General features: G+C 49.0%; 1 protein-coding gene across 5 annotated transcripts in view; it reads right to left on the reverse strand.

The window, feature by feature from the left end:
* Positions 1-10046, reverse strand: part of Smurf1 (SMAD specific E3 ubiquitin protein ligase 1) — an 89405-nt gene extending 79359 nt beyond the window's left edge. For 3 of the 5 annotated variants that reach the window (XM_011241017.2, XM_011241016.2, XM_006504884.2), the window contains exon 1: positions 9648-10046. In XM_011241017.2, coding sequence (XP_011239319.1) covers positions 9648-9702 — 55 coding nt within the window. In that variant the 5' untranslated portion in view covers positions 9703-10046. The remainder of the gene's footprint in view (positions 1-9647) is intronic. The other 2 variants (NM_029438.3, NM_001038627.1) reach the window with 1 other exon arrangement.
* Between the last annotated feature and the right edge of the window lie 17111 nt (positions 10047-27157).

Raw genomic sequence — 27157 nt, forward strand, 5'->3', positions numbered from 1 at the left:
CAAGCATCTACATTAAGTTTCCAATCTTGCACAACTGCAGAGAGGAAAAAAGGGCTTCTAAAAAATAATGAAGACCGCTTCAGTTTATAAGTATTGGGCTGGCAAGATGCTCAGTCAATAAAGGTGCTTGCTATCAAACAGGACAACGTGAGTTCGATCCCCAGAACACCTGGTGGGAATAAAGAACTGACATCCCAAGTGTCCTTTGACTTCCGTGCAATAAATTTCTAAATGAAAGTTATCGTCTCTAAGACCTAAGAGGGGTACGTTGATTAAACACAGCTCTTTTCTATACATGACCACTAAGTGCTCTGATTAGAGCCTCGCTCCGCAGTTAAGTATATCTATCTCCTTGTATCCCGCATCCTCACAGGAGGCTGCTCCTCACTTAGGACGGGCGGGAGAGAACATGCTTTTTCTCTCTGGTACAATGTGTTTCCAGGGAATAAAATAAATCACATGCTATTTTTTAACCTAGAAATAAAAGTGCACACAGAAAAAAGCTCTGTGTAAGCTAGGCTCCTGTGTGGTGCTGCCTGCAGCTCCCTGGAAACTAAGAGACACTGTGAAGTGGTGGACTGGACCTGAAGCAAAAGTCTCACCAACAAGTGCCATCTTGCACTCCTGTAACAAAACCGTAACAGATGCAGAAGTGCAAATGAGCACAGCTTTGGATTTTATCCCAAAGATCTAAGAAGTAAAATTGAAGACTGTAGGAGCTACCACTTTCTCTGCTTTTATGGACTCAGATATTAAAATATCCTTAGGCGCTTCAAAAATTAAAATAAACAACAACCCATGCAGTGGGTATAGACACCTGTTGTCAAGCCTAAGGCTCTAAGTTCAATCCCTAGGACCACGTGTACAAGGAGAGAACTGACTCCCAAAGGTGTTCTCTGACCTCCATGTGTGTGTCCAATCCCACAACCTCACCGCCCACACACTAAAATAAACGTAAAACAAACTCTTCAGGTTCAGCACAGACATACACTGACACTGATTTTAAAAGACTGCTAACACTTCACACCTAGCACCTCAGATGGAAATGCAGAGTATTTCACAGAAATAAGTCAGAGATGTCCCTGAATAAATAAATAAATGGTCCAAACAAGAGAAGAGTTCAGCCGGGCAGTGGTGGCACACGCCTGTAATCCCCGCACACGGGAAGCAGAGGCAGGCGGATTTCTGAGTTCGAGGCCAGCCTGGTCTACAGAGTGAGTTCCAGGACAGCCAGGGCTACACAATGAGACCCTGTTTCAAAGAAGTGAGGGTGCTGTATGGAGGGTGAGTGGATGGAGGGAATAACGAGAGGATGGAAGACGCTGTAGGAGAAATAGAGTGCCGTTTCCCAGGTTGTAAGCCACCATCTTCTCTTTGCTATGGTCTCCATCATGCCCCTGCATGCCCCATTCCTGCCCCTTCCCTTCCCTCTGAACACACCTCACACACTACCAAAGCCACACAGCTCACATCTGCCTGCCCCACTGTATATCACCTCATAGTTTTTACCAGAGAGAAACTGTCCATCTGCTACTTTACTCACAGTCTGCACTACTTGGAATGGAGTTTTAGCTGACCTTTTAGATTTTTTAAAAAACATAATCATGCTTGTAAAATCCCAGCCATGGGAGATGGGGGCTCCCCATCAAGAGTTCAAGGTCATCCTTGGCTACAGGAAACCTGTCTCCAAACACAACATACACTCAATCTAAAAGTAACAGCTGCCTCATTTCCCACTCTCTGACATCCTTCTCCAGCTAACAACAAGCATGATCAAATCCACCACTGAACTAATTGCTCCTGATCATATGTCCACAGCTTCACCACTAAAGTCGATGCTGGGGCTGGGGGATGGCTCAGTGAACACGCTGAGCGTGTACACATGAGAATCCAGAAGGGACAGAAAAAGCCAGGCATGGCCACACAAGCACCTGCAACCCACGACTGTGGAGGGTGGGGACAGGTGGACCAGTGGCACTGGTAAGCCACCCACCAAGCTCCTGGCTCAGTGGTGAGAACTTGTCTCAAGAACGTAAAGTGGACAGTGTTAAGACACAACACTCTCACCCTCAACACACACACACCGACCGACACACACACAGAGCTGCTCATTTGGACTCATCAACACTATTGTGCCAGCAAACTTTCTGAATACACAGAAAAGCAATGTTTGTGTGTGAATGTTATCTTCCATGTTTACCAAAAAGCTCCATATACTGTCTTCCGTCTCAAAGTGCAGCATTGCCTTTATTGTCTATTTCAGTTCTTCTCAACTTGGGGGGTGGGTGCGCAACCTTTCACAGGGGTCACATATCAGATGTCTTGCATATCAGATACTTACACTATGATTGATTCATTACAGTTTTGAAGTAGGAATGAAAATAACTTTATGGTTGGGGGAGGGTCACCATAACATGAGGAACTGTATTAAAGGGTCACCGCATCAGGAAGGTTGAGAATCATGGTCTAGTTGGGTGTGTAGGTGTGAGGACTAACAGCTGGATAGAGATGCAGCTTAGCAAGGGCAGAGCACCTGCCTAGAGTGGCCAAGGCCCTGGACAACCCCCAGCAGCACAGAGAGAAATGGAAGAGGCAGGAGTCGAGCTCAGCAGATGGAAGGCCTGCCTGGCACGCAGGAGGCCTGGGTCTGATGCCCAGCCCTGAATAGATCAAAACGCAGCTCGTGCTGTCGCTGTGATCAAGGCATTCAGGAAGGAGCTACATATGAGTTGGGGGTCGTCAGGGAACCCTCCCTCCGGGCAGACACAGACACCACCACCCCTGACAACCAAAGTGCGGCTTAGGGAATCAATGAGTTTGCTGGGCTCCCTTCTGGGTGTGGGGGTTAGTTACAGGAGCAGAGCAGCCACACCATCAAGTTTGACCCCAGTGTGGACAAGGCACCAACAGAGCCCCACCCTTCAGTGACCCCTCTACACACTACACGCCCTGGCCCTCCTCAGACCACAAAGTCACGTGCAACAAGGACAAAGTTATAAGCTCTGCTCTGATGAAGAGAAAGCTGTACCACTCTACCCTACCAGACTACGTGAGACAGGAAGGGAGGGAAGAAGGGAGGGTGACATAACTGTCACCTATAACCCTGTGTTTACATTACCCTACCTATACTATAAATAAATCACAACTCTTCGCTGAAATATTAACCCACTCTGGTCAGGCTTTGAGTGGTATGAAAGAGGAGATGTCTCCCGTCTCAGATATGAAAACACTAGTCATGGCAAGATGCTAACTCCACACATCCCCTCCTTCACCCAAGTGCTTCCAGGGATTCACACCTGACTCCTGAGTCACCGACTACAGCACCAGAAAGGACCACCGCCTCCAGAGATGGTCTACAGAGACTCCGGCCGCCAGCTCCAACCAAAGCGGCCCTAGGTTCTGCTCCCTAGGGCAACATCCAAGTTGGATTTGCGAGCTGCTTAAAACTTCAGAACTGCATCAGCCAACAGCCTGGGTTTCTGCCTGGTGACACTTGATGCAGCGACATTCCTCATCCAATTACAACTCCTTTCAGCTGCAATGGAGGTGCCCGCAGCTGGAATTACAGATGGGGCGTAGCAGCAGCTCCAGCAACCTCCCATCACTTAATCCTTGTTTTAAAACAGTAAACAGCTTCCACCCACTCCCGTTAACCCAGAAATGTAGAAATATTTCATTTTATTCAAATATCTAATAGGGTTAGATCTGGTCTAGAGCCTCAGTAGTAATTCTAGCATTTGAAGAAGAAGATGCCCGAATCTAAGGGCGGCTCTGGTTTTGAGACACTTCCTTCAGGCTCTCCTTTAACTGGCCACAGGAACCTTCCTTTCGTCAGGGAGAGGGCAAGGAAGAGGGAAGAGCACCTGTCAACAAGCAAGTGTAAGCTGTGACTTCCCTACACACAGCTCATCTACAAAACCACGGCTTCCCTACATACAGCTCATCTACAAAACCACCGACAGCCGGCGTGTGAATGGCCGGCATGTGAATGGTTCAGTGATGAAAATGGACTTTTTAAAATTCTACATTTGTTTAAAATAATTTAACTTTAGCTGGGCAGTGGTGGCACACACCTTTGATCCCAGCAGAGGCAGGCAGATCTCTGAGTTTGAGGCTAGCCTGGTCTATAGAGTAAGTTCCACTACACAGGGCTACCCTGTCTCAAACAAAAACAAAACAAAACTTTAACTTTCAACATTGTTTTAAAATTACAAAAATACCCGACCCATGTAAGAATCCTGAGCCAGAAAACCAAGAGCATTGTGAAGATAGATTGTTTTGTTGGGGTGAGAGCTGGGCCATGACTGGGCTATTTTAACTTTTATCCAGTGTCACGAGTGTGTTGCACAGGCAGCCCAGCTAGCTGAGAGTTAGCCAGGAACCTGTGCAGAGCTGAAGCACTGCAGTGTGAGCCTTTCCAGTCCGTAAGAAAGCACTGAAGAAGCAACAGGCTCGGGACGCCACTGAGCTCAAAGTGCGAGCTCTCACACGAGAGAGGTAAAGTCCCAGACTATGCCTGTCTGTCTCTCTCACATACACACACGTGAACACAAACACACACATATGAATTTAAAACGTCTGCTTATTCTGCTGTCCCAGTGCTGGGCCCCAGAAGGGATGGGAGGTGAGCAGGGACCGGGGATCCTGAGCTGGCCAGCGAGTCTGCTGGAATCAGCACACTCCAGGTTCGGTGAGAGATCCAGTCTTAAAAATCAGAGTGGAGATGGAAGAAAACACCAGATGCTGCTCCTGCCCTCCACACACATGTAAACGCCTGTGCACACACCACATGAACCCACCCACCAAGAGGGGAAACTCTAGCTTGCTGTAGATTCACAACTACTTAAAAATACAGACAGGAATAAAGCTCATGAAAGGCTTCCTGCATGCACAGCTTTTCCTGCACCTGGGGTTTGAGGAGGACCCTAAGGAAAGCATACTTGGAAGTGAGCGGATGGCGACTATAAGCTGTCAGATGCTCTCTCAAGCTACCGGGTCATCTCTGCCCATGGTACCGTGGTCAAATTAAAGTTCTGCTAGTCCAGGTTCTCTGCTGGAGCAAACAAGTCAGTCAGCACTCCTAACAGTTCCCTTGGTCTTTCTTAAGAGCCACTTTGAATCAATTAGGCCCATTGTGTCCAGCTCATGACTGGCTAAATGAAAGTACTAGCAAGTATGACTACAACTATCTCGCTCTGGTTCAACAGGACCTTGTTGCACACCTACACCAACTTGTAAGCCAGGTTTCTTTCCTTTCTCTACTTGCAATTAGAATCGCTCTTCATGGGACACAGTCCTGGCTCCAAAAGGCAAGACAACACAAGAAGGTCCAAGTGACCTTGAGGGATGGACTGGAGAGGTGGTCACACTCAGTGGTCCCAGGCACTTGCTACTCTTGGCAAAGGCTCCAGGTGGATTCCCAGAACCCACAGAGTAGCTCAAAACTGTTAACTCCAGAGGAACTGATATCCTATTCTGACCTTCAGGAGCCCCAGGGACGAATATGGTACACACACATAAATGCAGGCAAAATATTCACACACATAAAACAACTAAATCCAAAAAGATTTTTAAAAAGATAAAACCGGACCCCCCAAAAAGCTGAGGCATTTGGAACCTCAACTAACTGCTCAGTGGCAGAAAGAAATCTGAGTTTTCTCAAGAGCAGCGTGGCACCCTCGGAGCCTGGGGTTGATCTGTGGACCACAACTCTGGCTGAATTTGATATCCAAATTTCCGGGGCTGGAGAGATGGCTCAGCAGTTAAGAGCACTGACTGCTCTTCTGAAAGTCCTGAGTTCAAATCCCAGCAACCACATGGTAGCTTACAACCATCCATAATGAGATCTGATGCCCTCTTCTGGGGTGTCTGAAGACAGCTGCAGTGTGCTTACATATAATAAATAAATAAATAAAATCTTAAAAACAAATATCCAAATTTCCAAAAAGGTTGCACTCTCCAGTGAACTCTTAAGATGTCTACAAGATAAAGCTAACAAGACTGACTACTAGATTTTGCACATACTGACTCTAAGCCTCATGAAACAGTTCCTAGGAAATACCACAAAGACAGTCATTAAAATTACATAATTCAAATACAGAAACTCAACCATTCTTTTCTACTGCACAGAGCAGCTCTCCAAAGCACTTTGTCATATTATTCAACAACTTGGTGGGGGCGGGGGCATCAATACAACACTAATGCACCAAATTAAGGCTTGACACACATTAAACCAAAGTAGTGCCCTTTCACACAAACTTCTGAGTCTCAGGGCTGAGAGCAGAAAGCACACACACAGGCCAACAGTAACGGGAAGCAAGTAGGTAACCACTCTGATGGATCGTGTGGGAGATCAAAGACACTTATAATGGGGCTGAAATCGCATTCAAATGAGGAAACTAAGGCCCTGTACCATCAGGAGACCCTGGCTGCACATCATGCAACTGCTAGTCTGACCAGGGTGCCCTGATTTGACAGGCTCTGCTCCCCAAAGGCCATCAACTGTAAACTACAAAGTTCCCAACACTTGACACCACTCCAGTGTCTTCAACGTCTTGGTGCTGTGTGGTTTTCAACACCAAGGTTACAAACAGGCATCTTGTTTTTTATTCTGTCTATGTACTCTGGTTGGTGTGCACGCAGGTACACCTGTATACGTATGCACACAAGCCAGAGGGTCAACCTCAGGAGCCATAACCTTGGTTTTTCCCTTCAGATACGATCTCTTACCAGGACCTGGGGCTCGCTGATCAGGTGAGGCTCCCAGCCAGCCACGTTCAATTTTTAAGTGGGTGCAGGGTTCCAGCTCAGGTCTCATGCTTTCTGGGCAGACACACTCCTGACTGAGCCAGCTCCCCAGCTTCAATAGCTCTCATTCTTAAAAAGTCATCTTTCCCCAAATACAAATTCATAAATAGACTCCATAACAGTATTTATCTCTGGAGAGACTGCTACCCAACTGTCCTCACTTCCTGTCACAGCAGAGAGATGAAGGCAAGCCTACCTCATGTTCAATAAAATGGCTGGTTCCAAGAGTTTCACGATTGTCATCACATAGGCACACCATCCAGCAACCCCCAATCCTATGATGACGCTCACAGATGCTCTCAGACCATGAGCTTTAACACCCATCCCTAGTCCTTCCCCATCAAAAGCCATCCAAAACTCTGACACTTTCCAAGTCTGCAATACCAAAATTAACCAGTTGACCAGGATCTGTTAATAGATACCTGCCACAAATTCCACAATTAAGCCACTGATCTCATTTCTACTGAAACTCCCCAAGTCAGTCACTTTAGCGGGAAGGCTGAAAGCAACCTGGATCATATCTGAAGTCATAGCCCAGTGTCAATGAGCAGCAAACTTTCCCAAAGATGACTGTCAAAGAACCTAACTTCCTAACTAACACATGCCCTTCGCATGTCCACTGAGCAAGTCTCTTCCAGTATCTGTCCAGAGGCAAAGATGGCCAATATGACCGGGGTCTGGGTTCTAGTGCAAACACCGTTATCTGCTCCCACATCTTCAGGGAAAACTATCAATCTTTTCTTAAACACAAGAAACTTTCCAAGAATTTCCACCATGATCACAGGTCTTACCCTAAGGCTCTGCCTGAAAGGACAAGCAGAAGTCTTAGTCCCCAACACACTGCCTTGGAACAGAAAAATCCAGGGAACTCCCTGCAAGGCCTCAGACTTAACGATGTATTTCCTCTTCTGAGCTGGAAAGCCCCAAAGCAGGCCCTCTGCCAACCCTGCCATGCATGCAGCCTTAGGGATGGATTCACACTGGTAAGGTCTGCAGAGAAAGGAGAGGGAGAAAGAAAGAGGAAGCTGAGGGCAGTGGTCCAGACTCCGGACCCACGAAGAGGGACAGCTATGACAGAGAGCTCTCCCCTTGCCTGCATGCAAACTGCCCTGCTGCTGTCAGACCCACAGCAAGCTCTGCGCTCACCTTTGAAGGTGGCACTACAGAGCACTTAGCAAACCTGAACATTCCTCTGAAGACTGAGGGGAACAAGGCGCCTTGCACTAGAGCAGCTGCCACAGCTCAGCTTGTGTGGGAGGGGGGACTCAAGGATGTGGCGAGGGGTGAAGGCATTGCAGAGGAGGTAGGAACCAAGGACTCGTCTCTGGAGTACTAAGTGGCCTGGCCTCGGGGAGAACGGAAGTGGACTAGACTGGAGAGGTCTGGACCACTGATGAGGTGGGGGAAGTGAGAACAAGACTGGGAGACAGACGTTTGGTCCCAGACAGGATTGAGGAATTTGCGACTTAAGGGTGGAGGCTGTAAGACAGAAGCGAGTGGGCGGGACTGAAAGATAAGTGAGGGCGGGATCAAGCAGGGACGGGGGCGTGGCTGAAAACAGTAGAGGGGGCGGAGCCAAGAGAGGAGAGGGGAAACTAGAGAGATGGAGATGAGGAGTGGGTGAGGCGGTGGGAGAGCAAAGAGAAGCAAGGCAAACGAGTAGGGGGTGGGATGATTCGAAGGGACCCAGAGAGAGAAGGGAGAAGGTAGATAATGTTCATGTGAGAGAGTGGGAAGAAAGAAAGGAGAGAGAGATGAAGTGATGAGAAGCTGCAAGGGAAAAGAGGGAGGGGACAGGCGGGAGGATGGTGAGGGGTGGGCCTAGAGGGGAACAGCAGGTAGAAGGAGGATGAGAGTGAAGAGATGGATGATGAAAATGTGAGGTAGGGGTGGAAAGAGCGGTGGAGGTGCAGCGAGGGGGCGGGATCTACATGAAGTTGAAAGGTGTGTGGCTATGTACAAGGCCTGAAGAAAAGCAGGCAGGGGGGTAGGTGTGGATCAGAGGGTGCTGGGGCGGTGTCAAGAGAGGACACTAGAGGGGACCGGTGGAGGGCCCCGAGGGGTGGTACCTATATGCAGCTGAGGGTAGGTGTGGGGCAGAAAGGAGAGGGGGGGGGGGAGTCCTGTAGTGGAGGAGCTAGGGGGCGGGACCTGATCCAGAAGGGTAAAGTTAGGGGCAGAGGGAGAAAGCTAGGGGGCGTGGCCCATATGCAACTGATGGTAGGTGTGGGCAGATAGAGTAGTGTGGGCAGGGGGGGATAGGCAAGAACCTGAAGAGAAAGGAGCCAGAGGCGGGGCCAAGAGAATCAGCCACAGGGGTGGAATCTATGATAGAGGGATGAACAGCAAGCCAGGCTTAATGCAGAAAAGGCAGCTGCCTGGGCCTGCAGAGCAAGCAGGGGGCGGGGAATGATGCAGAGGGAGGAGCCATAGGGCGGGTCGCCAAAGCTACAAAGTAGTCAAGGGGTGGAGCCTGTGAGGGGGAGGGGGAGTCTGCAGAAGAGTCGAGGGCTGAGCCTAGTTAAGGGGGCGAGTCTGCAGATCGGAGAGGCGTGGCTTGATGCAGAGGGAGGGCGGGGCTGCCGCAGCGGGGCGTGTCCTGATGTGCCAGGGGCGGGCCCTGATGCAGAGGGAGGGGACGGGGCGGCAGGGGCGGCGCCTGCAGAGCACCCGGGGGGCGGGGCCGGGAGCGCGAGCGAGGGGCGCACGCCGTAGGGGGTGCAGCGGTCCCGGGACAACGGCCGGTGCAAGGGGGGGGGGGGGGGAGGGGGCGGGGCGGGAGTCCGCAGGGTCCCTGGGACAGTCTAGGGGCGCGAGGGCCGCGGCCCTGTCGTGCCTACCTGTCAGACGGATCTTGATGCTGGAGCCGTTCCTACGGGTCCCGGGGTTCGACATCTCCCGCCAGCGGCCGGCCGGCCTCGGATCCAGTGCCGCCGCCCCCCAGCCCGGCCCGGCCCGGCCCCGCCGCCGCCTCAAGGTTACGGCCACGGGCTGGGCGCCGGGGTCCGAGCCGGGACGCCGAGTGCGCGGCGCAGGCGTTGGGCCGGAGACCACGGGCTGGAACCGTAGAACCGAGCGCTCGGCCGCGCCGCCGCCAGGAGCCGCCCCTGGCTGGCCCAGCCCGGAGCCGCCGCGCTCGCAGCCGGACGCCCGCCGCCCTCGCTGCTTCCGCCGCCGCCTCCCGAGCTGCGCGCGCCCGCCGCCTTGCCGGCCCGGCCCTGCGCGGCCTCGCGCTTGCGTGTGTGCGTGCGTGCGCGCGCCCGAGCACGGCGCTACGCGGACCGCGCTTGTCCTGGGCGCGCGCAAGGGGGTCTGGGGGAGCTGCAAGGTTCCTGCAGCCGGCGGGGAGCCTTGAAACAGACACCACCGTGGCCACCACCGCCCCACACACGTAGACGACACACACGCACACACAAGCGGCGCAGTCGGAGCTGGTTCTTAGTCACAATCTCAGAACCAACTGATTTGCTTGTGCGACGATTTGGGGGAACCGATTGTTTCTTCAGTGTCGGACTTTTCAAAGCTCCTGATGGAAGCCAGGGTGTTGCATGAAACCCCAAGAACCGTGCGCGCGTGCGCGCGTGGGTACACACTAGATCCTGCAAGTTCCAAGGGAAGACTTCCCGCAGTGATCGAGTGTCGGATGTGCCCTGTGCAACTGGTGTATTCGATTGACAAAGTGGCTAGACTCAGAGGAAGTGCGGCATATGGACCAGCTAAACAAGATGAAGGATGTAAATGGAGAGGTGGTGGTTTTGTGGATAGGAACCTGCATGCAACTGAACTAACCCAGAGAAGTAAGCAGTCGGGTTTTCGAGTCCCTGCCTTCTGATGAACCCACCCCCAAACCCCCAGAGTGTCAGGCCGGTAAAAAGTAAAAGCCGGGCTTTCTTTCCCCAGCAAGCAAACCAATCTCTATGGTAACGCATTCTAGAGAGGAAATAAAAGGTTCTTGAAAAGGCTGCGTATATTTACCAAACTCCCATCCGACCTGAACTTAATTCACTTCATGGGCAGACTCTATGGTTCTTCCTTAGAACCAGCTACCCACAGCGTTTGACCACCCTCTTTGGAGACAGGGGCTCATCTGTAGCTGAGGCTGACCTCAAAACTGTGATTCCCCCTACTCAGCCTCCGGAGCGCAGGGATTACAGGCTTGTACCTGTTCTTGTCCTAGGCAGTTTGGTTTTATGAGCCTGTGCAGCCCAGACTATTTAATAATGGAGGGAAAATATCTTAAGAATAGGATCGTGTATGGGCAACGGTTAATCCAGACTCTAACTCTGCTTCCATTTCTAAGCCGTTGTCGCTGAGAGCGAGACCCTAGGTTGGAATAAATCCATTTAGGAGTCTTTGATTGGTGTTGGGAGAATAGCACCATTGGTAAGGTGTTCGATGGTGCAAGCACAAGAAGCTAAGTTTTGTGAGGCTTTTTTTTAGATATTTCTGTTACCTATATAGGAGTGTTTTGTGTGCGTGTTTGTATGTGTGCATCACAAGGTGCTGGATCTGGAGCGGGTGTTTGTGAGCCACCGTGTGGGTGCTGGGAACTGAACTTAGGTCCTCTGGAAGAGCAACGTGTGCTCCTAACTGTTCAGCATCTCTCCAGCCCCACGGTACAGGTGTGCTGGTGAGTTTGAGTGATCCCAGCCCCCTGGGAGGCAAAGACAGAAGGATCCCTGGGACTAATAGGCCAGTAAGCCTCCATGAATCAGGAACCCTATGCCAGTGAGAGACTCTGCCACCAGAAAAAATGGAGCTGGGGGATAAACAGTGGAGAAAAACTGAAGTTAACCTCTCTCTCTCTCTCTCTCTCTCTCTCTCTCTCTCTCTCTCTCTCTCTCTCTCTCCCCCTGCACTTCTCTCCTTCCCTCCTTGCCCTGTCATTCTCTTTCTCTGTATCCTCAGCCATACCTCCCTTCTTTCTCATTCCTCTTCCCTCCACCTTCACCCACTCACACACACACACACACTCACACACTCACACACACTCACACACTCACACACACACACTCACACACACACACTCACCCACTCACACACACACACTCACCCACTCACACACACACACACTCACACACACACACACACACACTCACCCACTCACACACACACACACACACTCACCCACTCACACACACACACTCACACACACACACACACACACCCCCGCCTCAGCTCACATGTGCTTTTCCTTCCTCCTGGGTCCACTCTCCTGCACCCTCACCCAGGAGTCTTGGGTTGCTCCACCTCTTTGTTTCCTTACCTGCCTAGACGTCTGGACCTTTCTTCACCTGGTTATCCCAACCCCTGAGTCACAAGTGTGCGTCTTGGAGGCTAAGTCATTTCCTCTGCCCATTAACTGGGAACGCACACTGTTGTCTGCTAGTCGGAGAGAGTCCTAACAGTATTCTGCCATACCCTGCTTCAAAGAGAAGACTGTCCTCCATGCTTTGATTGTCGTGTGTGCGTTCCTGTGTGCCGCTCCCTGAGCACATGTGTACACACATCTGGAAGATACAGTCACACATTATTGGGTGTCTTTCCCAACCATTCCCCACCTCAATTCTGAGACGATTTCTCACTGAACCTGAAACTTAGTGATTCACCTGAACTGGCTGGCCAGCAAGCCCCAAACATCCTTATCTCCCCCTCCCAACACTGGGATTACAGATGTGGGATGCCACACCCAGTGTTGACTACAGGTGCCTGGAATCCAGCTCAGATCCTCATACGTGCAAGGCAAACACGTTATTGACCCTCCCCAGCCCATTTGTCTTTAGGACAAGATCTCATATGGCCCAAACTGGCCTAGAACGCAGTATGTAGCTAAGGATGATCTTTAACTATTAATCCTCCTGCCTCCACCTCTTGAGTATGTGAAATGCAAGATCACATCATGAAGTCTGATTTTGTGCACCTACTGGGAACCGAACCCTTGAGTTCCTACATGCCAGGCAAGCTCCCTATCCACTGAGCCACATCCTCAGCCCCTTTCCCACCTTTTGACTACCAAACTGAATATGACTGTCATCTGCAGACCAAGGTCTTCTATGCCTCTAAATTTACTTTCTTTCTTAGGCTTTTCTTTCTTAAGCAGAGTAGCTCTAAAATCTATATTCTAAACTCCTATCACATTATCAGCTGTTCATCTGATTAACTGAGGTGACAGTTTGAGGTCAGTCTAGGCTACACGAGTCCCCATTGGAAACAAACAAACAAGGTTTGGGAGCTGGCTCATTTGGTAAAGTGATTACCACAACACACACAAGGACTAAGAACCAGACACAGCAGCACCCAAGGAGCAGCTGGGAGGATTGAGTTTGCTGGCCAGCCAGTCTAAACCAGGGCGGCCCAGTTCGATGAAAGACCCTGCCTCAAAAGACAGGTTGGGACCCTGCAAGACCGCTCATCCGGTAAAAGATCCTGCGTGGATCCACTCAAGTAAAAGATCCTGACCATCTGAGTTTGATCCCTGGGACCCACACTGTAGAAATACAACCGACTCCCACAAGCTGTCCAATGACCTCCACTTCTGCGGGGTTAATACCCTCAACCCTTCATTCATTTGTCCTGTTATTTTTTAGAGGCCTGTGGAACCTCTTTCTAAACTACCCCTTAAACAAAACACTATCAATCAATATGTGAGCTTTCACGGAATGTGGGTGTTTGTTTAGAGATAGCCTCAAGTAGCACAGGCTGGCCCTGAATTTGCTCTGTAGCCAAGGGTGATTTCAAACTTTGATCCTCCTGCCTCCAGGATGTCAGGAATGTTCCTACTAAGATCTGAAACTCTAATCTTAACTACCCCAATTGTGCAAAAGCAGAAACAAGTACAGACTAATGTGACAGATTCCCCAGTCCCCAGAAGGACTGGGACCTGTGCCTCCTTACCTAAAGGCATGAATATAAACAAATTAAGGTAATATGGGGTTTAATAGCATCTAGTTTGTACATGGGCAGGATGTGATCTAATTACTGCTGCTCTTTCTGCCTACGGAACACCATCTTTTTTTTAAAGGTAGATACGTCTAATCTAGTTTCATCCTCTTGGCCTGATGCACATCATAGCAAGATAGTGTGAGAACTGACTCTGCCTCTCTCTCCATCCCTCTAATCCCAAATCAGCCTTCTATCCTAGGATCTCCCTAAGGCAGGGGTTGCCCAAGACCATCGGAAAACACAGATATTTACATGACGATTAATAACAGTGGCAAAATTACAGTTATGAAGTAACCGTGAAAATAATTTTATGGTTGGGGTTACCATAGCATGAGGAACTAGATTAAAGGGTCGCATCATTAGGAAGAGGGAATGCCACTGCTCTAAGTGAATGGGATGTGGTTTTAAGGTTTCAGTTTTGGGGCTCATGAGAGGGTTAAGTGGGTAGAGGTGCTTGCCGCCAAGTTCACTAAGATGATCAAAATCCAATCCTCAAGACCCACATGGTGGGAGGAAAGAACAACCTCCTGACGGTTGCCCTCTGACCTCCTGAAGGCTGCCCTCTGACCTCCTGAAGGCTGCCCTCTGACCTCCTGAAGGTTGCCCTCTGACCTCCTGAAGGCTGCCCTCTGACCTCCTGAAGGTTGCCCTCAGACCTCCTGAAGGCTGCCCTCTGACCTCCTGAAGGCTGCCCTCTGACCTCCTGAAGGCTGCCCTCTGACCTCTTTACAGGTATGCCATTGATTAAACATGGGTCTTCATGGGCTGTGGAGAGAGAAAAAAATCTGTCTCAATTTTTTTTTAAATTTTGATTTATTAGGGCTCCCTAATGGAAGAGCTAGAGGAAAGTACCCAAGGAGCTAAAGGGATCTGCAACCCTATAGAAGGATCAACAATGAACTAACCAGTACCCCCAGAGCTGTGTCTCTAGCTGCATATGTAGCAGAGGATGGCCTAGTCGGCCATCAATGGGAGGAGAGGCCCTTGGTATTTCGAAGATCATATGCCCCAGTACAGGGGAATGCCAGGGCCAGGAAGCAAGAGTGGAGGGCATTGCGGGGAGAGGGTATAGGGGGCTTTGGGCGTAGCATTTAAAATGTAAATGAAGAAAATATCTAATAAAAAATAAAAAAATTTAAAAGTTTGATTTATTGTTACTGTATGCATGTTCTACTGGCTAGTTTTTTTTAAAGATATATTTATTATGTATACAGCTTTCTGCCTTCATGTATGCCTGCAGCCAGAAGAGGACACCAGATCCCATTACAGATGGTTGTGAGCCACCATGTGGTTGCTAGGAATTGAACTCAGGACCTCCGGAAGAGCAGACAAAGCTCTTAACCTCTAAGCCATTTCTCCACCCTGTACTGGCTAATTTTATATCAAACTTGACACAACATAGGCTGTATCAGAAGACTAGGATATTGATTGATTGATGTGGGAGGGCCCAGCTCACTGTGGGCAGGGCCACCCCTAGTTGTCCTGATGGCTATAAGAGGACAGGCTGAGCAAGTCACGAAGGACAAGCCAGTAAGCACCATTCCTCCATGGCCTCTGTGTTGCAGGATATTTGACCACATTGTGAACCCTGAGACTGTGAGCAGGAAAAACATGTTTTTTGTGGTGTAGCTCAGCCCTGGCACACACCTTAAAGCTGTTTCTTAACAAGAGCTAAATAAAGTCAATGATAGGTCAAGAGGCAGAGCAAGCAACCAGCTAACAGGGAGTGAGCATAGGAAAACCCAGGAAGACTGGAGAGATGGCTCAGTGGTTAAGAACACTGGCTGCTCTTCTAGAGGTCCTGAGTTCAATTCCGGGCAACCACATGGTGGCTCACAACCATCAATAATGAGATCTGGTGCCCTCTTCTGGTAAGCAGGCATACATGAAGGCAGAACATTGTATACATAATAAATACATAAATCGTAACAGAAAAAGAAAACTCAGGAAAGAGAAAAGAGGGTCTTTGAATTGAAGGGTATTTAATATTTAATATAGTGTGGTGGAGAAAGGAGGAGGAAGGGGGGTGCTTTTTCCTTCTGGGACGTAGATGGAGTGGGAAGATCAGCTGGGTGCTTTCTCTGCCTCTCTGAGCTAGCAGACTTTCAGCACAAATCCAAATGAGTGGGGTTTTTGTTTTATAAAATAACACCTCTGCTTCACGACGGTTCCTACCTGCGGGTTCCTGTTTTTAGTTCCTGCCCTGACTTTCTTGGGTGATGGACTACAAGCTCTAGGAGGAAGCAAACCCTTTCCTTCTCGAGGCGCTTTTGGTCACCGTGTTTCCTCACAGCAATAGAAACCCTATGATGTGTGTATCAGAGGAGAACCTGTAGGAGTTGGTCCTCTCCGTTCACCACGGAAGGCTGGGCTCAGCTTGTCAGGTCAGGCAGCATGTGGCTTTACTTTTTTTTTCTTTTCCAGATCAGAGTCTTGCTTTATAGTCCAGACTAGCCTCCAACTCACCATCTACCTACCTCAGCCTAAGTGTTAGACTCACAGGCATGTGCCTCCTCAGCCTGCTCCAAGAGACAGAGCTTATGTAGCCCAGGCTAGCCTCAGACTCTCTTGGAGTAGCCTTGGACTTCTGGCCCTCCTGCCTTCACCTCCTGAGTGACAGGAATCCAGCATGACATCTGACCACCTTTGGCTTTGAAAGGTTTGCTCACCTGTCTGAGTCTACAAAAGCCACCACTTAGAAATCTAACCATTATTGGGTGGGAGTGAGGGGGTAGCACATACCTTTAGTTCAGAGTGAGTTCCAGAACAGCCAGGGCTACACAGAGAAATCCTGTTTTGAAAAAACAAAAATGAAAGAGAGGGGGAGAGAAGGGAAGAGAGAGGGAGGGAGGCAAGGGAGGAGGGAAGTAGGGGCAAAAGAAGGAGGAGGAGGAGGAAGAGGAGGAGGAAGAAGAAGAGGAAGAAGAAGAGGAAGAAGAAGAAGGAGAAGAAGAAGAAGGAGAAGAAGGAGAAGGAGAAGGAGAAGGAGAAAGAGAAGAAGAAGGAGAGGAGGAGGAGGAGGAGGAGGAGGAAGGAGAGGAAGGAGAGAAAGAGAATCATGGTAGACACTGCATGCTGCTAAAGTGGCAGAGTCTGGGAGGCCCTAAACCACAGCATAAGACCAGGGTCATGGTGCCCTCCCTCTTTGTTTTTCTTTTGAGTGCTTGGATCCCGGTTGCTAGTGCTGTTTGGAAGGTTTCAGAGGTGTGGCCTTGCTGAAGGAAGTACGGGTTTGGGGGTAGGGTGTGAGAATTTAAAGCCTCTCTGTTTGCTCTCTGTTCTGAGCATGTGATTCAAGATGAGAGCCTTTGCCTTGCTATTTTAGCCAGTGTCTTAGTTAGGGTTCTCACTGTTGTGAAGAGACACCGTATAAAGGGAAACATTTCACTGGAGCTGGCTTACAGTTTCAGAGGTTCAGTCCATCATCATCATGGTGGGAAACATGGCAGCCTGCAGGCAGACATGGTGCTGGAAAAAGGTTTCTGCATCTTGATCCAAAGGTAGCCAGGAGGAAACTCTCCCTTCTGCACTGGGCAGAGCTTAAGCACTAGGAAACCTCAAAGCCCGCCTACACAGAGTCACACTTCCTCCAACAAGGCCACACCTCCTAATAGTGCCAATTCCCATAGACCAGTCATAATCAAACCACCACAGCCACTGTGCCTGCCACTTCCCCACCATGATGGGCATGTATCCCTCTGGAATTGTAAGCCCAAAATAAACTCTTTCCTCTATAAGTGGCCTCGGTCATGGCGGTTATCTAAACACTAGAAAAGTTACGGTTACGATCGATGGTCTTGACTGATCCTCCTGCCTCAGCCTCCTGGGTGCTCTGATTAGGTGCTCAGTGTCACAGCAAGCCATCACACTTGGCTTTTCCAGCAAAGTTCTGGATGCTGAGAGTGAAGACTCAGCCCCTCCCATGTGAATCAATAGCTCATTGGTGGGTTTACAACGGGTGGACCAAAACCTAAAAGGCAGCTCGAGAGCTGCGGGTGTGGTTCAGTTGGTAGAGTGCCACCAAGCTTGGTTTATGTGGTACTGGGGATGTGACCCAGGGCTTCACGCATGCTAGGCAAGCACTTTGCAGGTCCCCAAGGCTGGATGGCCAGCGAGAAGCTGAATCACTGAGCTCCAGGTTCACAGAGTTTTTGTCCCAAAAGCAAGAAGTGGGCAGTGATAGCGGAAGATGCTGACACTGACCTCTGACCTCCACATGCACATGGACAGGACACTGCGCCCACATACATGCAAGTGCACACATGCATATATTGCATACAGATGTGCGGAGAAACAATAATCCAGACGTGGAGGTTCATATCTAGAATCTCAGTGCCTGAAAGGCAGAAGCAGGAGAGTCAGAACTCAAGGCCACCCTCGATTTTATAATAATGTTGAGGCTAGCCTGGGCTACTTGAGACTTTGCAGGGCTATCAAGTAAACTCAGTATCACGCATTCTAACTTAGGGCTCTACCATTGAGTTCTAGTTACATAGCTTAAGTTGGCCTTGAACTCATTAGATAGCCCAGGCTAGCCTAGAGCTCTAGCTTAGCCTGTCTCAGCCTCTGCAATGCTGGGAAGACAGGTGTGTGTCACCACACCCAGATGGAGTGCTACCTTGAGTGTGAGTTGTCCCTGCTTGGGTGACAGTCTAAGGGAATCATCTGTGATCTCGGAAGCAGCAAGCAGAACACAGCCCCTGACCCACGGGTACCACATGCATCTCAGAGTACACCCTCCACTTATTTTTCTCACTGCCATGACAAAAATACCTGGAAAAAAAAAAGTTACATAAGGAAGGACAGGCTTAATCTGGCTCATTTGAAGGTACGGTCTACTGAGGCAGAGAGGCAGGGTAGGAGAACTTGAGGCACCTGGTCACACTGCATCTATGGTCAGGAAGCAGAGAGAGATGAACTCAGCTGCTTCCACTCAGTTCAGAGCCCTGCTGTGTACGGTTAGAGCAGATCTTCCTATCTCAATTAACCCAATCTAGAAATGCTCTCAGGTAATTCTAGAATCTATCAAGTTCTCAGGGTTAATCACCACAGACCCCTACAAAATATGGAGATTGCTCTGGGCTCTCTACCGGCTCTACATTGTGCTTTAAGTTCTATGTGTACCTTTGAATTATGTATGTATTTGTGTGTCTGAATGAATGTATTGCCGCATGCACACAGAGCTTGCGGAGGCTGGAAGTGGGTACTGGACGCCCTGGAGCTAGAGTTACAGGTAGTTGTGAACCGACTAACACTGGTTCTGGGAGGGGAACGCTGACTCTCTGAAAGAGCATCGAGCACTCTTAACCACTGAGTGCTCTAACCATCTCTCCAGCCCCAGTTCTCTCCATGTTTTGCAGGAGAGAAATTCTGGTATGCTAGCTTTTCCCAGAAGATGTTTGTGTTATGCCTCCAGGTTTGAGGCAAAAAAAAAAAGGGGGGTGGGGTGGGGAGGCAGGTTTGAGTGACTGAGAATTCAAAAAGCAAAGGAAGAATGGGGGCATTGGAAATCAAGATTGTTTAGCAAGCAAAGGCCCTGGATGTTTACAGGACTTCCGTTAAAGAACTTCATGGACTGACGTGGGTATACTACAGACACAGGCTTGCTGGGGCTACCGACATGCAATATTATGCCCCATTTTTACACGGGTACCAGGGCTTTGAACTCAGGCTCTCTTGCAGCAAGCAACTTACCTTTGGGTCATCTCTCCAGCTGCTCCTTTCTTATATGTCTTGTTTCACCAATTTAAGACTCTGTCATCTCCTCACTGTGAAAGATGACACATCAGGTAATGAAGACATCCGTCCTCCTGCCTCATTTTTTTTTTTTTTTTTTACAGGTTTGCACTCCTTGCTCCCTCTGCTCGCAGTTTGCTATTCACTGTGCCTTCCTGACAGACTGAGACCTGTACTCGCCCTCTGCTCCTCCTCCCAGGGGTCACAGCCTCATCATCTGTCAGCTGATCTCTAGCAACACCAGGAACAGCAACATTTGCCCATCGATGTCGTCATCAACTTCCTTGGTTTATCTCTTGGTTCTCCGAGTTCATCATTTTAGAATCAAGATCAATATCATACTGTCTTGGGTTGCTACACATCTGGCTGGAGCCCTGGGTTCTCCAATGTCCTTGCTTCCTCTTCTACTTCTTCTTCCGTCTTTCTCTTCTTTCTCCTTCTCCTCTTCCTCCTCTTATTTTTGAGACAGGGTCTGTCACTCTGTAGCCCAGGCTAGGCTAGAACTCACTATGTAGCTCAGGATGGACTCAAATTCTCAGGGGTCCTCCTGTGTTGGGGGTTGGTCTTGTGCACTGTGTATTCAGATGCTGAGTTCCGTGCCCCAAGACCAGGTTGCAGTGTGACTTGGGCATTGTATTGTGAAGAATGCCCCCCAAAGGTCTCTGATTGGTCAGTAAAAGGCTGGAGCCTGTGACTGGGCAGAGGGGATAGGAAGGCAGGACTGGTGACGGAGTGAGGGGTCTGAGAGAGACCACGAGGGAAAAAGGAAGAGGAGGTCACCATTAGGCAGGATGGACCATGAGCACGCCGTCAAGGGAAGCTCACACTGAGGACAAATGGCTACCACAGAAACATTCCAGGCAGGACAAATTGGCAAGTAACAGAGCATTTCTCTGGTGTTAACAGCCTACTCAGGTTAGACTAGCTCAGAATCTGCCCAGCAGACTGACAGCATCTTGTTAGTAAAATCTGGCATCTCTGTGTCACTTACTCGGGAGCTAAATGGGTTATGGCGGGCCAGAAACCCCCTCAAGATACTTAGGTGCTAAAGGAGGTATAGTAACTGCTCCCAAAATAATTCTACAATACTCCTACCTTGGTTTGTTGAGCTGAGGTTATAGGTACATATCACTATATCCTACTTTTGAAATAATTTTTTTGTTTGGTTGGGTTTTTATTTTCAATAATTTATTTATTTTACTTTATGCGTGCTAGTGTTTTGCCTGCATGTATGTTAGTGTGAGGGCTTCAGATCTTAGAGTTACAGTTGTGCAGGGCCATGTGGGTGCTGGGAATTGAACCCCGGTCCTCTGGAAAAACAGTCAGTTATCTTAACTGCTGAGCCACCTCTCCATCTCTCTAGACTCTCGGTTAGACTGTGAAAAAGTAAAATCTATTGAACAATTGAGACAGGGTCTCATGTGACCTATTCAGCTAGGCTGGCTGATTAGCCAGCCCCAGGAATATACCTGATTCCACGTCACCAGCTGAGATTACAGGCATACACCAACACATTGGACATTTTTCTTGCTTGTTTTTTGGGTCCACCCAGGAGGGCATGACATATGTGGACAAACATTTCACCCCTGACCTCCATTTCCAGCCTTTCAATGTCTTATCTTGAATCCTCGAGTACACTGTTGATTATTACTGATCCTTGAATTTGGCTTGATATGGAATGGTTTGGGTTTTTTTTTTTTTCTTTCCATTTTTCATTTGGTATGTGTATGCATGTTTGCATGTATATGGGCACACATGTAGCTCTGTGTGTGTGTGTGTGTGTGCACATATGTGCATGCGTACATTCATGTGGAGGTCCAGTGTTGATGCCTAGAATCATTCTTAATAACTTTTCTGCTTTATTCATTAAGGCAGTGTCTCTTAATCAAACCCAGAGCTTGTCGATAGAGCTAGTCTCACTAGGATCACCTATCTCATCCTTCCAAGCTTTGAGTTATAGGCGGGCCACCACACTCTCCAGGCATATGTGAGTTTCAAAGGATCTGAACTTGGTTTGTGCTTGCCTGGTAAGTACTTCAGTCACTTACTTCTCTCTCGCCCCTTAGGTTTTGGATTTTTGAGCCACAGCGTCTACCCTGAACAGCCCGGAACTCCTTGTGTGGCTGAGGATGGCCTTGAACTCCCGACCCTCACAATTCCACCAGCCCCTTGGACTGATGCGTGGATTGTGATCATGCACCACCACACCAAGTTCACAAGGCACCGGGGATCGAATCCAGGGCTTCATCCCCAGCATCAGTCATTACAAGAGGCAGGAGAGGTAGGCAGTGGCTATGATCTGCGTGCATCTGCCCAGGGCTCCAACGCTGAAGCTTACTACCCACCGTAAAGTAATCAAAGAGTGGAAAGTCACACCAAATGGGCAGAGGTGGGACTTTGGAGAAAGTGACTCAGGTTAGATTAGGTCACCTGGGTGGAGCACCCCTGGTTGAATCCTGGTGACTCTGTAAGGAAGCGGGAACTAACGCGTATGTCTCTCGCCAAATGACACCCTCAGTCACATTGAGATTTCACCAGCAGGAAGGCCTCCGCCAGGTGTGGGTTCATGAACCTTCAGACTCATAGACTAAATAAGTCCTCTTTCTTTATAAAGTTATCCAGCTTTGAGGATTTTGTTACCGTACCGCAACACTGACTAAGGGTAAACCTGTTTCCTTCTTTGAGACAGTACCTCAAACTCACTTCATCTCCGAGCCTGAGGCTGAACCTGTCCTGATCCTGAGGCCACCTCCACCTCCTGAGGGCTGGAATTATGCAACTTCCAAGCTAGCTGTTCAGATTCTGATGGGTTTTTGTTTGTTTGTTTGTTTGTTTGTTGTTTTTTTGTTTTTCGAGACAGAGTTTCTCTGTATAGCCCTGGCTGTCCTGGAGCTCACTCTGTAGACCAGGCTGGCTTCGAACTCAGAAATCTGCCTGCCTCTGCCTCCCAAGTGCTGGGATTAAAGGCGTGCGCCACCACTGCCTGGCTGATTCTGATGTTTTGATTCATTTTGTTCTTAAGTTTTATTAGTTTTAGTTGGCCTGAGATAGCTCTTTGGATGTAGTTGCCTGGTTTTCTAATGGGATATCTGCCTGCTTTAGTCTTCCTAAGTTCTTGGATCAGGCATGCCCAGCTCAAGAATAAGTACTCTTGAGTTTGACATTTGAGCCCTCTACTCTACAGATGAGAATCAGAAGCCTAAATGGAAGGGCAGAAAAAGCCAACCAGTAAGGTAACTCGTGGACACAGGGACACCAGGATTTCACTGGGTTTGAGCTGCTGGAGAAGAGAGCCAGGATGGAAACACAGGCTTCAAGTCAGGTTGCTTCCCCTACCGTGCCTGGAATGTCACGTACTGCCACACAGAGCCAGCTGTTATCACCCCTGGTGCACCATGAGAACGACATTTCTTCTATGTGCTATGACAAATCTGGGGGCAAACGCCAGGTCAGAGTTGTCCCAGTTCACTTTCCACACTGGAAGGCAACATAATTTGCCAGGCTCCTCTTCCTTCCTGTCTTTGTTAGCCTGCCAGTCACCCCAGCGGGTCGAGTCCAAGTGCACGGGCACTCAGCCAGAAGGTGACTAACTCGGGTACCCAGACCACGTAGGGAAGGTGAACAACACCCTTTTAAAGGACCCTGCTAAACCAGTTTGCATCTGTAACCCTTGACCACAAATGCTTCTTTGTCTTGTAATCTAAGCACAGAATGAATGGAAGAAGGAAGAGAGAGGTGAACCCTATGTGAGACCCTTAGGGCAGAGGGAACAAACCCTAGCAAGGTCTCTAGCATTTGTTTTCAGGTCGGTTCTCACATAGCCCAGGCTGGCTTCAAATTATGTAGCCAGGGGTGACTTGGAACTTCCGGTCCCCCTGCCTAAACTGTTGGACTGGGATTGTATAGCAGCACCACAGCTCCTGGTTTATAGAGTGCGGTCGCTAGAACCCAGGCCTTCATGGCAGGCTAAACAAGGTGTTCTGCTGACTGGGCCACACCCCCCAGCCCAAACCCGAACTTCTGACCCTCCTGTCTCCACACTGTGTGCACTGGGATTAAAGGTGTTCAGAGCCATGGCAGGCTTTTACAGACGGGTTTTGTTATTTTTGAGACAAGGTCTCATTAGCTAGCCCTAGCTGGCCTAGAATTCACAGAGATCAGACTGTGCCTACTTCCTAAGGTGCTGAAAATAAAGGCGAGCAATGTTTTGTTGTTTCGTTTGGGGAGAGAGGTGTTTCAAGATAGGGTTTCTCAAGCCGGGCGTGGTGGCGCACGCCTTTAATCCCAGCACTCGGGAGGCAGAGGCAGGTGGATTTCTGAGTTCGAGGCCAGCTTGGTCTACAAAGTGAGTGCCAGGACAGCCAGGGCTACACACAGAGAAACCCTGTCTCGAAAAACCAAAAAAAAAAAAAAAAAAAAAAAAAAAAAAAAAAAAAAAAAAGATAGGGTTTCTCTGTTTCTCTCTGGCTCTCCTGAAACTTGCTTTGCACACCAGACCAGCCCCAAACTCAAGAGATCTGCCTGCCTCTGCCTCCCAAGTATTTTCAAGGTATTTTTTTTGCAAACCATCTGTCCCCTCTAAACTTCAGTCTATAAATAAAAGTGAGGAGAGGTGATTGTGTTTGCTTGCTTATTTTTTCGAGACAGGGTCTTTCTGTGTGTCTCTGGCTGTCCAGTATGTAGACTAGGCTGGCCTCAAACTCAAAGAAATCCACCTGCCTCTGCCTTCCAAGTGCTGGGATTAAAAGTGTTTGCCATCACTGGCCAACTTTGTTTTATTCTATCTTAAGATAGGGTTTCACTGTGTAACCCAGTCTGGCTTAGATTTCATAATTGTCCTCTCTCTGCTTCCAAGTCCTGAGGTACCACCCACCACACCCAGCCTGAAATTCCATGGTACTGAGTGGCCCAGGGACTCCCAGTAGTGAGCGAGTTCCACAGTTTGGACCCAGTTGGGACCCTGAAAATAAAATCTCCCTAAAACAAACAACTTGACCTGGAGATGGTGCATGGCCCAGAGAATGGGAGAACAGAAAGAACGAAGTCTACAGTTGCCAAATTTAAAAGTTTCATCTTGCCAGGTAGTGGTGCACGCCTTTAATCCCAGCACTTGGGAGGCAGAGGCAGGTGAATTTCTGAGTTCGAAGCCAGCCTGGTCTACAAAGTGAGTTCCAGGACAGCCAGGGCTATACAGAGAAACTCAAGTCTTGAAAAACCAACAAAAAAATCATCACCTCCCCATGTTTGCTAAGCACACTCCACCCTTGAACTATACACCAGGCCAAAATTTCCAGCTTGTATAGTTGGGACGTCTGCTTGAATGGCCCAGGATCCTGTGGTCGCCCAATGGCTGTCCTTCCCACATCTCCAATCGGCATGAAGACTTCTTCCTCCTCCCCCTCCTCTTCGATTTATTTTATTTATATGAGTACACTGTCACTATCTTCAGACACACCAGAAGAGGGCATCAGATCCCATTATAGATGATCGTGAGCCACCATGTGGTTGCTGGGAATTGAACTCAGGACCTCTGGAAGAGCAGTCACTGATCTTAACCACTGAGCCATCTCTCTAGCTACAACTTTTTTTTTTTTCGTAAACAGTACTTTTTTGGATGGACTCAGCCCTTTACTGGGGAGGTCTATGCAGGTGTTCTATTGTTGGACCCTGACTCCAGTCACTGATTGGGGGATTCTAGTCAAGTGCTCTACTGCTTAGGCACACCGCAGCACCCTGAGGACCTTTCAAATAAGAGCAGAGAAGGCAGAGCCAACAGATCTTTCGTGGGACCCTTGCACTTGAGCACATCAAATTAAAAATGAACACTGGCCTCCCTTCAAAGGAGGAAGCTGATTCCCCTGCTGTGGAGATAGGCTCTTGGATGAACGGGAGAGGGAACTCCATATGAACAAGTGCCTCAAATGAAGTGGCTGCAGAAAAGAAAGGCTTTCTGAGAACAATGAGGATGGTAGCAGAGAACACAGCAACACAGCAACAGCAAACAGGAAAATCAGAAAGGCAACTTCTAAATGCTCACACCAGAAATTCCAGAGGAGAAAGTGTGAGTGTGTGTGTGAGTGTGTGTGTGTGTGTGTGTGTGTGTGTAACTTGACACAGCTAGAGTCATAGGCAAGGAGGGACCCTCAACTGAGGAAATGCCTCCATAATATGGGGCTATAGGGCATTTTCTTAGTGACAGATGGGAGCAGGGCCAGCTCGTTGTGGGTGGTTCACTTCTGGATAGGTGGTCCTGTGTACTAAAAGGCAGGCAGACTGAGCAAGCCAGTAAGCAGCACCCCTCCATGGCACCTGCATCAACCCCTGCTTCCAGGCCCTGCCCAGCTTGAGTTCCTGCCCTGACTTCCTTCAATAATGAACAGTGGTGTGGAGCCATCAGCTCAATAAACCCTTTCCTCCCCACCATTGCTTTGGTCATGGAGTTTAATCACAGCAAAGGTAACCCAAACTAAGACCTGTGTACTCATGAGGCTGTGTGTGTGTGTACCTGTTGTGTGGAGGTCAGAGGACAATTCTAGGCAATCTGTATGTGGGTCCTGGGATAGAACTCCGGTCCTCAGGCCGATGGGACCTACCTTCACCTACAGAACTATCTTGCTGCCCTCCCTCAGACTTCTGCCGTCACTTGTTTAAAATTCTTCTCTGTATAGCTCTGGACATCCTGAAACTCACTCTGTAGACCAGGCTGGCCTCAAACTCAGCAATCTACCTGCCTCTGCCTTCTAAGGGCTAGGTTTAAAGGTGTTACCACTGCCCAGCTCCCGTTTCAAAATTATTCTAGACTTCAGAATTGGTGCTTGGATGGTGTGATGGTTTTTATACGCTCAGCCCAGAAGTGGCACCTTTTAGAGTAGGTGTGGCCCTGTTGGAGTAGGTGTGTCACTGTGGGTGTGGGCTAGAAAACCCTCATCCTAGCTTCCCAGAAGTCAATATTCTGCTAGCACCCTTCAGATGAAGATGTAGAACTCTCAGCTCCTCTTGCACCATGCCTGCCTGGATGCTGCCATGCTCCTGCCTTGATAACGGACTGAACCTGCAAGCCAGCCCCAATTAAATGTCCTTGGGCTGGAGAGATGGCTGTGTGGTTAAGAGCACTGACTGCTCTTCCAGAGGCCCTGAGTTCAAATCTCAGCAACCACATGGTAGCTCACAACCATCTGTAATGGGATCCGATGCCCTCTTCTGGTGTGTCTGAAGACAGCTACAGTGTATTCATGTACATAAAATAATAAAATAAAATCTTAAAAAAAAATGTCCTTACAAAAGTTGCCTTGGTCATGGTGTCTTCACAGCAGTAAAACTCTAAGACAGGTGTATAGATGTAAGTTTTCTACACAAGACCCACCACTCATTTAAAAACACTGCTGAGAAGGCGGGTGGGTGGGTGAGGGGGAGATGGCTTAAGTGGGTAAGAGTGCCTGCTTCGCAAACATGGAGATGTAAGTTCAAATCCCCAAAACCCACGTGAAAAGGCCATCATGCTGTTGGTGCCTGAAACCCCAGCACTGTGGAACAAAGACAGGCAGTCCCAAAAGTTCACTGGCCAGCCATCTTAGCTGAGATGTTAAGTTCTGACTTACTGAGAACTCTGGTCTCAAGGCAGCAAGGGTAACACCTGATGTCCCTCCTGGAGTGCCCCGTGGACACACAGGAG

This window comes from Mus musculus, chromosome 5 (assembly GCF_000001635.26).
Source record: "Mus musculus strain C57BL/6J chromosome 5, GRCm38.p6 C57BL/6J".
Lineage (NCBI taxonomy): Eukaryota > Metazoa > Chordata > Mammalia > Rodentia > Muridae > Mus > Mus musculus.